Here is a 15879-nt window from a genome sequence, read left to right as displayed (position 1 = left end):
CTCTTCGTGGGCCCATCTCTATTGCCATTTTTTTCTCATTTAGCCCACAAAACAAACCGCCTGCAGCTCCTGTTATAAATGAGTATGCTGATGCCCAGCTACACAACCTGGTGAAAAGAATGCGCCAAAGAACAGCCCTCTACAAGAAAAAGTTGGTAGATGGAGATCTCTCCTCACCTGAAGCCAGCCCACAAACTGGTAAGCATTGCTCCCTCCAAGTACTGGGAAGAAGGAAGTGATGAGGGGACCTGCGTTTTGCAGATATTTCAGTTTGGATCTCCCAAAAGCAGATCCTGAGAAAATGATTTACATACAGTTTATTTTGAGAGTGATCCAGGAAGGTACAAGTGGTGAGACAGAGAAGAAAGTTAAGATGTATGGATGGGTTAGTAAGAGGATCACTGGCCAGATGCAGTGGCTCACACCTATAATCCAAGCACTTTGGGAGACCAAGACAGGAGGACTGCTTGAGCCTAGGAGTTTGAAAAGCTCCACCCTTCAGCTAAAAAGCTGTGTGGATCATACTTGAGAATTATCTGAATGGAAGAGGAGGAAACTGATTGGTGCTGGAGCTTCATACTGTTACCTCCCCAGCACTTTAAGTAAACCTGCTCGAGGAAATCCTCCGACAGACACAGGGAACCCTCCTACAGGTGATCTCCAGGCTCAACGTATATGTGTAGGACACAAACAGTATCTTCTATAGCAAATTTTATTGTAAATATTAAAAATACCCATATTATGCAAAGTACATATTATAAAAATACAGGAATATTACCTGGGTATCCAACAGAGCAAAGGACATCAACAAACCAATCACGTAAAGGGAGGGACTATTATCAACCACCCTAATAATTACAAAAATGTGTTTATGAAAATTAATCAGGCAGGCACAGTGGCTCACGCCTGTAATCCTGACACTTTGAGATGCCGATGTGGGTGGATTACTAGGTCAGCAGATCAAGACCATCCCGGCCAACATGGTGAAACCCTGTCTCTACTAAAATACAAAAAATTAGTTGGGCATGGTGGCACGTGCCTGTAGTCCCAGGTACTCGGGAAGCTGAGGCAGGGGAATCGCTTGAACCCAGGAGGCAGAGGTTGCAGTGAGCCAAGATCGCGCCACTGCACTCCAGCCTAGTGACAGAGCAAGACTCCAAAAAAAAAAAAAAAAAAAAAAAAAATCAATATGTAGAGCACAAAAATAATATATACTATGATTACATCTATGTAAAATGTTTATATATATATATACAGAAAAAGAATAGAACAAAGCTTGGTTGTTTAACATATAAATGCAAATCAAGTTGATAATTACACGGGATGGAGTTGAGCTTCCTCATAGTTCTGTATAAGAGAATGTGGGTTTTCAAAATAAACTGTGTATTGTATAACAGTTTCTTTTTAAACAGAAGAGGCTAAAAGAAATCATAGTCATTATACTTTTATAAAGATATATTGAAAAGAATATTGTGTGTGACATGTGTGAGGGTAAAGAAGCACCAAACCAAAACCTGCAGAATGATGTACACTTGCAGTGTTTCTGATCTCTGACTTTATTGATGCTCCAAAGTATGTGAAAATCAAGCTTGTATTTAAAATATTCTATTTGTAACACCTTTGTGACACCTTACTTGTGAGCTTTAAACCTGTTACATATTTCCAAATTCCAGTGTTATCATTACCTGTATATTTTCATAAATGTTACTATTTTATTTTGTTTTATTGTATACTTTAGGATATACAACATGATTTGTTTTCTTTTTTAGAGAATGCCTTTATTTTATACTCTACATTTTTATTTAAGACATAGTTTACAAACTGTAAAATCCACCATTAAGTGTACAGCTCAATTATTTTAACATATTCTTTTTTCATTTTTTAAAATTGTACTTCCTGTAACATTGGAGTTGCAATGAATTTTTAAAGCAAATTCCAGACACTATATTTCATCCATAAATATTTCAGTGTAGACAAACATTTTATTTATATATTTATTTAATCTTATTTTATTCTTTTAGTGGCAGGGTCTTGCTCTGTCACCCAGGCTGGAGTGTAGTGGCACAGTCACAACTCACTGCCACCTCTAACTCTTGGGCTCAAATGATCCTCTTGCCTCAGCCTTCAGAGGAGCTGGGACTACAGGCCTGTGCCACCATGCTTGGATAGTTTTTACACATGAATAGTCCTGTTGCATCACCATCACCACCCTCCACGATAAAGGACATTTCCCTCACTAGAGAAGACTTATGGTCTCCCCAGGTGACAAAGCCCCCTTGCCAAGGTAATCACTATCCTGAATTTTGTCATCATTTAGTAGTTTTTCCTGTTCTTTTTTTATTTTGGAAAAATTTATAAACATTTATTTATTTTAAAAATTGTGTTTCCTTTAATTTTTTACATTGACATATTCTTTCTTTATACACACACACACAGTGAAATAAATGTCACTATTTTAAATGTCATGAAGGTTTTGTTTCATCTGTCTGTATCAAAAGAGGAAGATTCCTAAGTGTTCTGACTTTAAGACATTCAAGTTTTTTGGGTTTTTTTAATACTTTCAGTTCTGGGATATATGTGCCGAACATGCAGGTTTGTTACATAGGTATACATGCGCTGTGGTGGTTTGCTGCACCCATCAACCCATCGTCTACATTAGGTATTTCTCCTAATGCTATCCCACCCCTTGTCCCCCACCCCCGATAGGCCCCAGTATGTGATGTTCCCCTCCCTGTGCCCATATGTTCTCATTGTTCAACTCCCACTTATGAGTGAGAACATGCGGTGTTTGGTTAAGAAATTCAAGTTTTTAACTAAGCTAACTTAACCTCTTTAAATGTTTCATTTTTTTTTTCCTATGAAGCAAAGCCCACGGCTGTACCACCAGTAAAAGAAAGCGATGATAAGCCAACAGAAGAACATTACTACAGACTGTTGTGTTTCAAAGTCAAGAAGATGCCTTTAACAGAGTACTTAAAGCGACTTAAACTTCCAAGCAGCATAGATTCATACACAGGTATTAACAAAGGGTGAACTATTGTAGTGGGAGGGCTGGCTATCACCAAGAAACCCTGTGACTCGAAGTCACAGATAGCTTCTATTTTCGTTACCTCATAATCTCAATCTAACTAGCAAGCAGAATTTAAGTTATATAACCTGCAAAGGATCATTTGCCCATCTTTGGTGACGATAAGAAATACAATATTCCTGCCTATATTTAAAAGGCAGTCCAGATCCTCTCCTGCCCCTAATTACCTTGGAAAAGAAGGCCCAAAGCAGTCCACAATATGTGCACTGACACACTTGCAATTCATTATAAAGTGTCAGTCTTCTTCCATGGCTTCACATTGTTGATTATTCTAATTGAACAAATCCTTTCCTGCGGCCTCCCATAGGCAGAGAAGGCCTATGTGTGAAGGGACATGGACTACGTTAATGGGCTGACCCTCTGCCCTCCCATTTAGTGCCATCCTCCTTCTGGCAGGATGTGGCCTTTCTGCCACCTGCCCTGGGCAATCAATCCTGCAACTTAACTACTGAGGAGCTAAAGATCTGCAGCTGCAGTGATGTCTGTGCAAAGTCCTTCCGACTTTTCGTGAAATTCTTTCCTGATCCAAATAATAGTTACCTGTGTGGACAGACTCAGAGTGGCCACTTCTTCAGGAGACTGGAAGGAAACTGTCCACTTTCAGAAGAGGTGATAAGATCATTTAACATCTCTTGTAAAGCCTGGTGCCTCACAGTCCAGAGGCAGGATTGTGCTGAATGTTTAATAGAGCCTCCTATGGCAAACGGCTCTCTAGAGGTTAGTGTCCCAACCTCCCCAAACTAAGCAAGAGAATTCTTTCTGTGTTTGTTCTGTCATTTGGATTGCTCCACTTGCTGTTTTTCCAGATCGACTCTATCTCCTGTGGCTCTTGATTGTCAGCCTTGCCTATAACTGGAACTGCTGGTTTATACCACTACGCCTCGTCTTCCCATATCAAACCCCAGACAACATACACTACTGGCTTATTGTGGACATCATATGTGATATCATCTACCTTTATGATATGCTATTTATCCAGCCCAGACTCCAGTTTATAAGAGGAGGAGACATAATAGTAAGTGGGGTTCAGAAAAGGCAGAAACTGAAACGTGAATAACATCCAATTGGGCTACAAAAAATAACAGCATTGTTTTATTTAATGTTTGACTGGCTATCTGCATGGACAACTGCAAGAAATCATGAGCAATAATAATAAGAAAACAATTACAAAACAGCCATTGAGTGTTCACAATGTGCTGGAAAACATGCATCTCCCTGTACCTTAATTTCCTCATATTTAAAGTGAAAATAACAAAAACACCATCATAATATTGATTGAAAGATTAAATAAATTGAGGCCTGTGAAGTGCCTAGACTGTATCTGGTGCATAGTGAATGAGTATTAAATGTCAGCTAGCATTATTGTTCTAGTTAATTTACTTATAATACCGCACTTAATCCTTTCAATGACACTATGAAAAAGATGTAATTAGCCCTATTTACAAATGAAGAAACTGAGTTTCAGGGAGAGAGGTTATTTGCTTAAAGCCCAAAGCGAGAGAGTAGAGGGGCCAGGATTCTAACCCAGGCCTTGCCTCTACAATCACACAGGTTCAGGTCAGCAAGTTTTTCAGAATTTGACAATACTTGAGTATATAAAGAGAGTGCCAAGTCTGAAATATTGAAACTATACACATATTTTACCTCAATAATGTTTTTTAAATGGATCAATTATCAATGCCAAAAGAAGAAACTATTTATTATATATTCCTCTGGTAATCAAACCTCAAACAGTCTGTGAAGCAGTTGTTTTCTATCACGTTACAGTCTACTATTCACCTCAATATTTTAATAAATAAGATAGGTATGATTTCACTCATTAGAACCTACTCAGCCTTCTTAGGAGACAGTCTGGTGTTGTGAGAAAGTACTAGGCTGTAAGATTTTAGGACACAGACTGTGCCTTGTCTATCATTGTGCAGATGGAACTGAGTGCAGCGTCTGCACGTAGTAGATAAATCAAGCACAGGGTTTTAGGCCTGGACACTTCGGGAAAACCTAACTTAGAAAGCAAAGCTTTCATGACCCTTTTTTTTTCCAATTTTTATTTTAGATTCAGGGGATACACATACAGGTTTGTTACCTGGGTATCTTGGGTGATGCTGAGGTTTGGGGTATGATTGACCCAGGTACTGGACATAGTACCCAATAATGAGGTTTACTACCGTTCCCCGCTTCCTTCCTGCAGTCCTCCTCCCTCTAGTCATCCCCAGTTTGTATTGTTCGGATCTTTATTTCCATAAGTACCCAATGTTTCACTTATAAGTGAAAACATGCTGTATTTGGTTTTCTGTTCCTGCATTAATTTGCTTAGGATAAGGGCCTCCAGCTGCATCCATGTTCCTGTAAAGGACATGATCTTGTTCCATGGTGTATATGTACCACATTCTCTTTATTCAGTCCACCATTAGTGGGTACCTAGAATGATTTCATGTCTTTGCTATTGTGAATAATGCTGCGATGAACATGCAGGTGCATGTGTCTTTTTGTTAGAAAGATTTGTCTTCTTTTGGATACATACCCAGTAATGGGATTGCTGGGTCAAATGGTAGTTCTGTTTTAAGTTTTTTGAAAAATCTCCAAGTTGATTTCCACAGTGGCTGAACTAATTTGCCCTCCCACCAACAGTTTATAAGTGTTCCCTTCTCTCTGGGGAGCCTTTGCCAGCATCAGCTGTTTTTTGAATTTTTAGTAATAGCCATTCTAACTTGTATGAGATGGTATCTCATTGTGGTTTTGATTTGCATTTCTCTGATGATTAGTGATGTTGAGCATTTTTTCACTTGTTTTTTGGCCATTGTATGGTCATGACCATTTTAATCAATGTGGATTCACCGCACTGTCCAATATGGTGACTACTAGGCAAATATGTCCATTCAAATTTAAATTTGAATTAATTACAATTAAATAACATTAAAAATTCAGATTTCTCAGTCACATTGTTCATATTTCCAGAACTCAACAACCACATGTCTAGTGGACAGCACAGAAGATTTCCACCATTGCAAAATATACTATTATTCAGTGTGGTAAGAGAATGAAAGAGAAATGAGCCATCCATATCTCTATCAAGATAGCCAAACCACAGACAAGTAGCCACACCCCTCACAGATATGGGCAAATCACAAGTACATAGAACACCTCCACTGGTGTTTTGTTTTTTAATGAATATGGCATCTATGGGTCTATCTTTTTATTCTTTACCTGCCAAATTCATCACATCCTATTTCTCATGATCAAATGCAGTGCCCTTCCTAAGAAATTAGCATTCTTACCCTTAGGATAAATTATCTTCTCCTGGATTTACTCTCAGTGTTAAGGGAAGTTTATTGTCAATCCAATCAATCTGAGAAACAGAAAAATGTGTTTTCACAAGCACAAATCCAAGTCTTACAGCCACTAGCCCAAGCCCCTTCTCCAGCTAACTAGAAGGATGCTTCCTTTCCAACTGTGGCCAATGTGCCATCCTCCTCCCAAGGTCAGCAAGGGCTGCACAGAACATGTCCTCCAATGTCACGATAGGAAGAACAGACTGACTGACTATATGGCACCTTAGGTTCATGTAGAATTTTCAAGAAGATAGTTAGGTTGCTTAATCTTCTTAATATTTTCTGTTGGATCTTCAGAAGGTCTTAAATTATCAAAAAGTTGAACAGAATAGTTTTGAATATTGTTTCTTCCTTAAAAAATTGTCATTTTCTAGGAAGTGTTTTCTATATTTGAAATCTTTCCTAGAAAGAAATACTAAAGGCAAAAGCCAAAGCTATACCAAAAGTCTATTCAAAATATTTCTTGTGCGGACTTTAGAACATTAGTTGACTCACCAGCACCCTCCCCAGAGCAACCTGGCAGCTTGATGAATGGTGATGACAGTGTACAAATAAGAAGTAAACAACAACAAAAAAAGGAACACTGATTTCAACCTCCATTAGACTCACGAGGGGGGAGAAAATCAATATTTGACAAATGGAAAATGACAAAATCAGTAAAGGGAGACTTTTATTTTGAATTTTCTAAGAGGCCTTTGCACACAATGAGTGTTAAAACCAAGAAAAATAACCAGTAAAAAACACAAGCAACAAGCTCTATTTAAAATGCATTATCATAAGCTACAAATATAGAGCAGGAAATAATTGCTTTGTTTGTTCAATTAAAGAAACCAAATTAATGGTTTCTTTAATTTAGAGTAAGTAGCTGCAGCCTTTGAAACTTGATTACATTTTCGTAAGAAGACTATGCACATTGAGTACCCAACCTGAAGGTCTCACTATATTTAGCTATCTATGCTACCGTTGGTATACACCACTGAATCATTCATTCATTCATTCATTCATTCATTCAAGAAACATTTATTAAATATCTACAGTTGCTAGGTAGATACATCTACTTAATTTATTTATTAAATAAATGCACCATAACTGGAGGATGGAAATATTAATTCCCCAAGGCTTTGAAGGAAAACAAACAAGTAACAGACAACAGATTGAGGTGCTAACAGCTACAATAGAAACCAGGAGGACTTATAAGTTTTTCACAGCATTTATTTATAAAATCTTTCTCCTAAAAGCGATGTTACAAAGATAACAGAATTTTGAAATGCAGTCGAACCATTAGTCTGTTGTATGTAATTTCCTTTAGAGATAGCAGAAATTGAATTGGAAATGACAGTGAAGATTATTTAGGTAAGAGACACATCCGCAACCCTTTGCAAAACTCACAGAAATCCTCGCTGTCATCTAGTTACAATGTCAGTTAGGCCTTCCTTTATAATCAACTGCTTTTGGTCCTTAAACCTCTCAATTGCTCTTTATAAACCAATCTGAAGAAAACCACTCCCTTCTCTGTGTTTCCTACACTTTACTCATCATTCTATTATTTAATTGTATTAAATATTGATTAGACTAATTATGAAGTAGTAGAAACAAACAGTCTGGGGTCAAATTTCACTTCTGAAATTTGCTAATAGCATTAACTTGAAGAAAGTAAACTTACCCTTTCATTGAATACAATCTTTTTCATCCCCCAAAATAGGAATAGTCATACTGTTGCAGGACTTTTCCTTAGTTCAGTTAAAGACAGGGTCCTTGTCTGTCCCATGGCCATGAAAATGTAGGCTCGGAGATGGTTTGAAAGGTGAGCGAAGCAGGGTTTTATTAGGTGAAAAAGTTTAAAAAGAGGGGGAAGAGGGATCCTCCACAAGGCCAGAGCCCCCTGCTAGAGTGCTTCCTGCCCACTGTCGAATTCCAGGTTCCACACAGGAAGAGGAGGGGCTAGGCTCCTCCCTACTGCAAATGTAGCAAACTTTCCAAGACTCCACCTCAGTGTGCAGGCTGGTTGGAGTTTCTGCAGCAACCCCCTCCCACCCGGCTATCTCAGTACCCACCTCATAAACCTGTTATGAAGATTGAATAAGACACCTAGCTCGGGGTCTGGCATGTAGAAAATACACAGTTGATTGTTAAATGAATTAAATGAATGGATGTCCACACACTTTACTTTTCCCTCTTGTCTCCTATTTGTCTATGTATCTCTCTTTCTTACCTGAAGATAAGTTTCTTGAGAGTAGGGACAGTATTCGATTCACTTCTTTTTCTAACCTAGGAACTTAGAGTACACTCAAGAAATGTTTGAAGGAGTGAATGAATGGTAATCTCAGTTCAAGGATTTTATTTCCTTGAATAATTAATCTGCATTATAACTGTTACAGGTAATATTATTTTAAAATACTTCTTCCATCTGTCCTGTGTAAAATTATGAAGTTTCTATGAATTGTTTTCAGAAGAAGTGAATACTGGTCACGGTGTGCGGCTTGGCGCAGGCTCACAAATTGCTGCAGTGGCACCCCATGCTCAGCCTCGCGGACTGAGTTGGCGGCGGCGGGACAGGGACAGCAGCACACCCACGCAGCCCTGCACCTGGGCCAGGCTCCTGAATATTTACACATTGCCGAATCTCCTGTGGACAAGCCACCACGAGGCCAAGACTGTCCCATGATGGGTTGAGCCTCTTCTTGTGCCTAGAGATTCCGAGAATCCTATCCCTCTTTTTCACCAATACAGTTTGTGGCCCCTGATAACCCAAATCTGACATCAGTTCTGGAACGTCTAGAAGATACTAAGAACAACAATTACCTTCGTCGGTAATTGAAGTAGTTGATATGTGAACTCTGCAGATTATATAACCTTCCTAAGCACCTACATGTTTGAGATGCTAGATCAACCACTACCCATGGGTCAGAATGGGAAAACAGAAGTGACTTCAGAAGAAGAGATGGTTGGAGATACAAAATACTTAAATCACTATAAGATAAAGGAAGAAGAATTTACTAGTGGAAAAAAGTCGGAGGATGAAGGAATTGAAAAAGAAAATTTGGCAACATTAGAGAAAATTAGGAAGACTCAAAGGCAAGACCATTTAAATGTGGTGTGGTGTTTGAGTCAGTGCAAGCTTCAGATAGACTTATGAAAGAGCTCAGGGACGTATACAGATCACGGAGTTATAAAACAGGTCTGCTGGAACTTTTTGTCTTCTTCCTGAAAGAGAATTAACTCTTACATGATTTTTATCTTCTGACAAAAGCATGAGTAATATTGCTTGGAAAGGATTTATTCAGTGGAACTCATAAATGACAGTACATGACTGGCATGTTAAACTGCAGAAGGTCGACCCTGATAGTCTTTTGCACAATGATCTTCAGATCGGAAAAGAAAAGGGAAGATAGAATATGTTTTGTTTAACATATCTTTTAAGAAACTGTTGTGGTTGTCAACTGGGTTGTCGTCCTAAAGTACGAATCTGTTATATATTGACCGAAGTTGCTAATGGCTACATTTCTACTGGTTCATATGGGGGAACGAATGAAGCACCAAAGCCGAAAACAAAACACAAAATACACACACACACAAAAAAGACAGGAAAGTAGAACTTCAGGGAGGGGACGATCTGAGAGGTAAATGGTTGAAATTCTATTGGATTTGTGTTTCTGGACCATGCCTCCTGATACCAGAAAGAAGGGCCTTTTCTGGGGTAGGAGTATTTCTTAAGAGGCCTGGGAAGAATGTTATTGCCTTGAGCTAACTGGCCTTGTGAAGAGGACTTTAAACTGAATTGCCAAGTTTTTAGTATTGGAATTCACAGACTTTGGAGGGTGGCAGGATGATTTTCCATTAGATCCTCCATTTGTTCGAGTGGTGTTACCTGTTCTCTCAGGAGGGTATGTATTGGGTGGGGGAGCACTGTATATGGAACTTCTCACAAAACAGGGCTGTAGCTGTGCCTACACAATAGAATTGGTCATCATGCAAATAAATGCCATCTTAGTCAGAGGCAAAGCCAGAGTGCAGTTTGGAGCAAATAAGAATCAATATAATCTAGCAAGAGCCCAACAATCCTATAATTCCATTGTACAGATGCATGAGAGAAATGGTCCCTCTGGACATACTGCCTCCTGGCCATGCTTCCTTTCCCTTTCATCTTTCTCATCGACCAATAGGTTTGGAGCATTGAGGTCCTGCCCCATTCTGCGTTCTAGTGTGGCCCTGGTTACTTCTCCTCTGGCTCAGTTGCATATCTGCCTGGTAGATGACTGGATATGTTTAGCAGTGGTTGCCAGGATCGTGCTAATGTGGCCCCAACCCCGCCTCCCACCCTGCCCTGTGATGTCGGAAGAAACCCTACAGAGCAAATTGACTATGGCCAAGAAAACATTGAGAGAATATCAGCATAGAAAATACCCTGGTGTAGGTACAAGAACAAAAAAAAAAAAAGGAAAAAATTAAAAATGACAGCAACCCTGAGACAACCACTTCTGTTGGTTGCCATTCACCTGATTATACATCCAAAGACCATGTTTCTCCCCTACAACTGTCTGCTCATGACACCATGTTAGCTGGTGGTGTCTCTTCCCCTGGTGCCAGTTGTGCTAGCATGGCGGCACCTCAGAATCATGATGTTGACGTTGGTCCCAATCTCATGGATGAAACCAAGGCTTTCTCATTGACCGGGAGCCCAGAACAACTCTCCCAACAGCTCAATGGTCTTGCCTCTGAGTCTACATCCTTTGTCAGTGGGTAGGGCCCTGCATCATCTGCTAACCTGAAGGATCTGGAGAAACAACAGAACCAAGAAATTCTGGATCAACTGGAAGAAGAAAAGAAAGCAAGGAATTGAAAGCAGGGAGCCCAAAGGGAGTAGTTACAGGTTCAAATTCAGACCACAGGGATACTCATGTCCAAGAAAGCAGAGTTATGGACAGCCCTGTATTACACTCAGCATGCTGCCAGGTAGTTTGAAGGAGAGTCAAAGGATCTGGCCAGCCGCCTGTAGTATTCGTGGCAGCATGTGGGAGAGTTGGAGCCGGCTCTCTCTGCTGTCTCTACACAGCAGAAGATGATGGGCAAGTACAACAAAGAGTTAACCAAAAAGAGAGATGCCCTCAGGCTGGAGTTATATGAGGATCTGAAGCAGCAGAACTCAGAACTAGAAGAGAAACTTGAGTCCTAGTATCGGAGAAGTCAGGGATCCAGCTCAACTTAGAGGAGCTGCAAAAGAAGCTGGAGAGGGCCAAGCTCCTGCTTCAACAGTCCTCAAGCCAGTGTGAACCCCCTAATGCTAACCAGCAGTTACAGCAGGCCATGGAGGATCAGGCACAGCTGGAAGCACACCTGGGGCAGGTTACAGAGTTGCTGAAACAGCTACAGATAGAGAAAGATCAATATACTGAAAATCTGAAAGGAGGGAGCACCAAGTGGTAGCAGAGGATGCAGCTGATGTCAGAGCAAGTGCACAGGTTGAGGGAGGAGAAGGGGCACAGCATGAGTCGGGTACAGGAGCTGGAGATGAGCTTGGCCGAACTGAGGAACCAGATGGCTGAACCCCTGCTCCTGGAGCCCCCAGCAGGGCCCTCTGAGGTGGAGCATCAGCTACAAGTGGAGGCCGAGGACCTGCAGGAGGAGCTGGAGGGTCTGGCAGGACAGCTCCAAGCCCAGGTGCCAGACAATGAGGGTTTGAGTTGCCCGAACCAAGAGCAGGAGGAGAGACTGCTGGAGCTGGAACAGAAGGCTGAGCTCTGGGAGGAGCAGGCAGAGGCGCACAGGCAAACCTTGGAGACCATGCAGAATGACCTCGCCACCATCAATCATGCAGTCTCCCAGAATGGTGAGCTCAAGGAGCAGATGGCCGAGCTGCAGAGCGGCTTCATGAAGCTGAAAAATGAGAACATGGAGATCACCAGCAAACTGCAGTCAGAGCAGTACATCAAGAAGGAGCTGGGCGAGAAGCTGGGTGAGCTGAAGGAGATGGGAGAGCTGAAGAGCCAAGAGGCTCAGAGTCTGCAGCAGTAGTGAGATCAGTACCTGGGTCACCTGCAGCAGTACATGGAGGCCTGTCAGCAGCAGGTGGCCACCTTTCAGCAGGTGCCCTCTGAGAAGGAGCTCCACAAGCAGTTATTGCTGCAGACCCAGCTCATAGACCAGCTGCAGCAGGAGGAAGCTCAGGGCAAAGTGGTGGCTAAGATGGCCTGCCAAGAGTTGCAGGAGACCCAGGAGCACCTGGGAAGCCACCAGCCAGCAGAAGCAGCAGCTACAGGCCCAGCTGACCTTCATGGCTCTCCATGGGGAAGGAGATGGACTGGACAGTAAGGAGGAGACGCCTCCGCTCATGCTGAGCATCCTGGAGAACCTGGAGAGTCGGGAGGCCATGGTGGCATTTTTACACTCAGCTGTAGCCAGTGCTGAAGAGGAGCAGGCACAGCCACGTGGGCAGCTGAAGGAGCAAAGGGTGAGCTGTAAGTGTCTGACTCACCTGGTGGCCTCGGTCCAGAAGGAGCCAGAGGCAGCAACCCTAGCCCCAGGGACTGGAGACAATTCTGTGTGTGGGAAGGCCCACTAGGCCCTCCAGGGGGCCATGGAAAAGCCTCAGAACCACTTTATGGAGCTCATGCAGGAGAAGGTGGACCTGAAGCAGATGGAAAAGCTGGAACGTCACTGTATCCAGCTGTCTGGAGAGACAGACATCATCAGTGAGCGGGAGGCCAGGACATGGCAGGGGGAGCTGCACTGTGGTCGGAGGGGTCCCAGTGTCTGAACCCTATCCTCCCGCAGGAAAGTACATCACATTGTATCAGAGCCAGAGGGCAGCGTTGAAGATGTGGCAACAGAAGGAATACATGAGCAGGCTGTCCCAGGACAAGAAGAAGATGAAAGTGAAGCTGCTGGAGCTACTGGAGCTGCAGGAGCTGGTGGTGTGGCTTGTGGGCAACCACAACAAGTGGTGCCGCAAATTCCTGGCAGCTGCCCAGAACCCTGCTGTTGAGCTCGCTCCAGGCACCCCAGCTCCCCCAGGAGCTTGGGACTACCAACAAGCACGGTGATCTTTGCAAGATGAGCCTCGTCCACAGTGTGGAACCTGCACAAGGAGAGGCCGGGGAGGGTTCTCACCATGACAATCCCACTGCACAGCAGGTTATGCAGCTGCTTCCTGAGGTGCAGAACCCCCAGGAGCACCCAGGCTTGGGCAGCAACCCCTGCATTCCATTTTTCTATCATGCTGACAAGAAATGAGGTGAAGATCACCATCATCTAAAAGCCAGTCACTGTCAGCAAAGCTTGGAGAAGTGGGGCCAGTAGCTCATCCCCATCAGGTCCTTACCACCCCTTCCCAGTCACCCCATTATCCTTAGAGTAGCAAAGTAAGACCCCTGTGTGATGTGGGGAGACAAACAAGTGCAGACCCTTTGCCACCTTGGCCTGGGCTGAGTCCTTAATTTCTGGATGATTATTGTGGTTATTTAAGAGCCAGAGGCTCATAGAGTTGATTTATTTGGAGGAGGCCTGGTGGCATCCCTGATGGCCTTACTCTCACTAAAGCAACTTTTCCCTCATAGGGGCTCCCATCTTCTTATTTAGAGAGGCAGCTGAGGCAGGACAATGGGGCTAAATGTAGAACAGGCGAGAGAACAGGCTGCTGGGGGTGACTCCCCTTCCCCAGTGGACATATTGTATCTGCGTAACATTTTGTAATTCCAGGGGTAGGGCCACCCCCTGTATCATACATAGAGGAGGTTGAAGCTGGCACATGGGGAGGAGGTTCTAGTAATTATTTGGGGCTCGGAAACTTCTTTATTGATAGCATGGGATAGAGAAAGGAGGCAGGGATGGGGTCATGGTGCCCTGGTGATGCAACTTCTGTTTATTTTGCTTTTTATTTTGGAATAAATGGATTTAGCCATGGTGTAGGGGAAGAAGAGGTGAATACTGAGTAAATATACTAACACCTGAGTAGATCTTCAAAAAGTATCCGTTGGAAAAGGATTTAGGTGCAATGAGCATATCCTTCCTAAAGTAAGCCTCCTCTGAAGAAATGTCTGTGGCATAATGATGAGGCTTAAAAGAGGGAGAGAGAATTAAGTGGGGTGACATTTTAAAAATAAGCACCTAATTGTTACCGGTAAGCATGCTGATCCTCGTAAGGCTAATGATGCCAAGTTGATTTACTGCTCTAAAGAAGATAGAATTTAAAATCACTACATGGCATTTAATTTAATCTAGCAAGTTTTAGTTGCATTTACATTTACTCAATCATAGAATCATTGACAACCTTGAAAGTAAACAGACAAATGTGCTAAGAACTTTCTTCCTGGGTGCAGGGTGGAAGTAGTATTTTAACTTAACTGTCTGGCACTTGATATCTATCTGGCTGTCCCATATAAGCTTTGAAGGAAGTGACTGATTTTACTCTTGTGGTACATGATTTATAAGGCTATTTATTTAAACCTGTATCTATGTCTACCTATGTAAGCCATTTTGTTTCACAGTAAAAATCATTAAATGAGCATGTCATATATTTCCTAATATATTTATGTAAAATTTAGTATGTGTGTATGAGTAAAAATTAAAGCCAAAAAAGTCAGTAGTGTGGGGAGTAACTTGGGAGTTGACTAACCAATCTTTAACATTGCTCAAGCAGCAGTTTAAAACTTCGAGACAGCCTGAATGATAATTGTTAGAAGATGCTACTTCCATGTGTCCAAGTTATAATGCTTTGGTCAACTAATTAAGAGCCCTTAGAAAATCCCTTACTACATATAAGTGAAATATATAAGTCCAATATTCACATTAATTCTTTTAGGTCTGAATATTAACAAATGCCATTCTAGTCATCTATCACTTGTCACACATTTATTGAACACCTACTATGTGTTAGACACTGTGTTAGGAACTGAGGAAATAGAGGAAAAAGATTGGACCCTACTCTCTTACATAGCTCAGAATGTCTAGGACAGACCGGCAAAAAGAAAAATGGTGGGATTTTATGTGGTGAGTCATGAAAAGGCATGGCCAGGGTGCTATAAGGCTCAGAGAAAACCATCTGACAGAGAAGACCCTTAGTCCAAATCTTGATGGATGAGTTGGTGTTACCTGCACCTTTTTCCTCCGCAAGAAAAAAGGAAAAACATGTTCTGAGCTGCGGGACAGCATGGGCGAAGGCATTACTATGATGCAGTTGAGGAACTGCTGAACAGAGTGGGTTCTGTTCCTGGGATGCTCCGGGAAGTGAGTGGGAAACAGAAAGTAGAGCTTTGTATACCCTGAAAAGGTGCTTTCATTTTTTTTTTTTTTCTTAAAATCATGTGGAGTTGCAGGATTTGACATAAATGAGGATTTTAAGTGATCTGATTTAGAGATCATCTGGCTGCCACTGTAGAATTGTTCCAGGGGAACAAGACTAAAGTCAGAGATAGCAGTGCCAGAAAGGAGAGAATGGACTTGAGAAAATTTTCGGAAGAAGAATGA

At 42.0% G+C, this 15879-nt stretch overlaps 1 protein-coding gene and 2 pseudogenes across 1 annotated transcript in view; all 3 read left to right on the top strand.

The window, feature by feature from the left end:
* Nucleotides 1–15879, top strand: part of CNGB3 (cyclic nucleotide gated channel subunit beta 3) — a 150844-nt gene that overhangs the window by 65410 nt on the left and 69555 nt on the right. Inside the window, exons 4-6 of the mRNA XM_008001030.3 lie at nucleotides 44–198; nucleotides 2864–3016; nucleotides 3895–4103. Of these exons, the coding sequence (XP_007999221.3) occupies nucleotides 44–198; nucleotides 2864–3016; nucleotides 3895–4103 (517 nt within the window). The remainder of the gene's footprint in view (nucleotides 1–43; nucleotides 199–2863; nucleotides 3017–3894; nucleotides 4104–15879) is intronic.
* On the top strand, nucleotides 6058–10673 carry LOC103237674 (ubiquitin-conjugating enzyme E2 Q2-like; annotated as a pseudogene).
* Nucleotides 10688–13669, top strand: LOC103237086 (golgin subfamily A member 2-like; annotated as a pseudogene).

The sequence above is a fragment of the Chlorocebus sabaeus genome, chromosome 8, assembly GCF_047675955.1.
Source record: "Chlorocebus sabaeus isolate Y175 chromosome 8, mChlSab1.0.hap1, whole genome shotgun sequence".
In the NCBI taxonomy this organism is placed as follows: Eukaryota; Metazoa; Chordata; class Mammalia; order Primates; family Cercopithecidae; genus Chlorocebus; species Chlorocebus sabaeus.
This window is presented reverse-complemented; position numbering and strand designations above follow the sequence as displayed.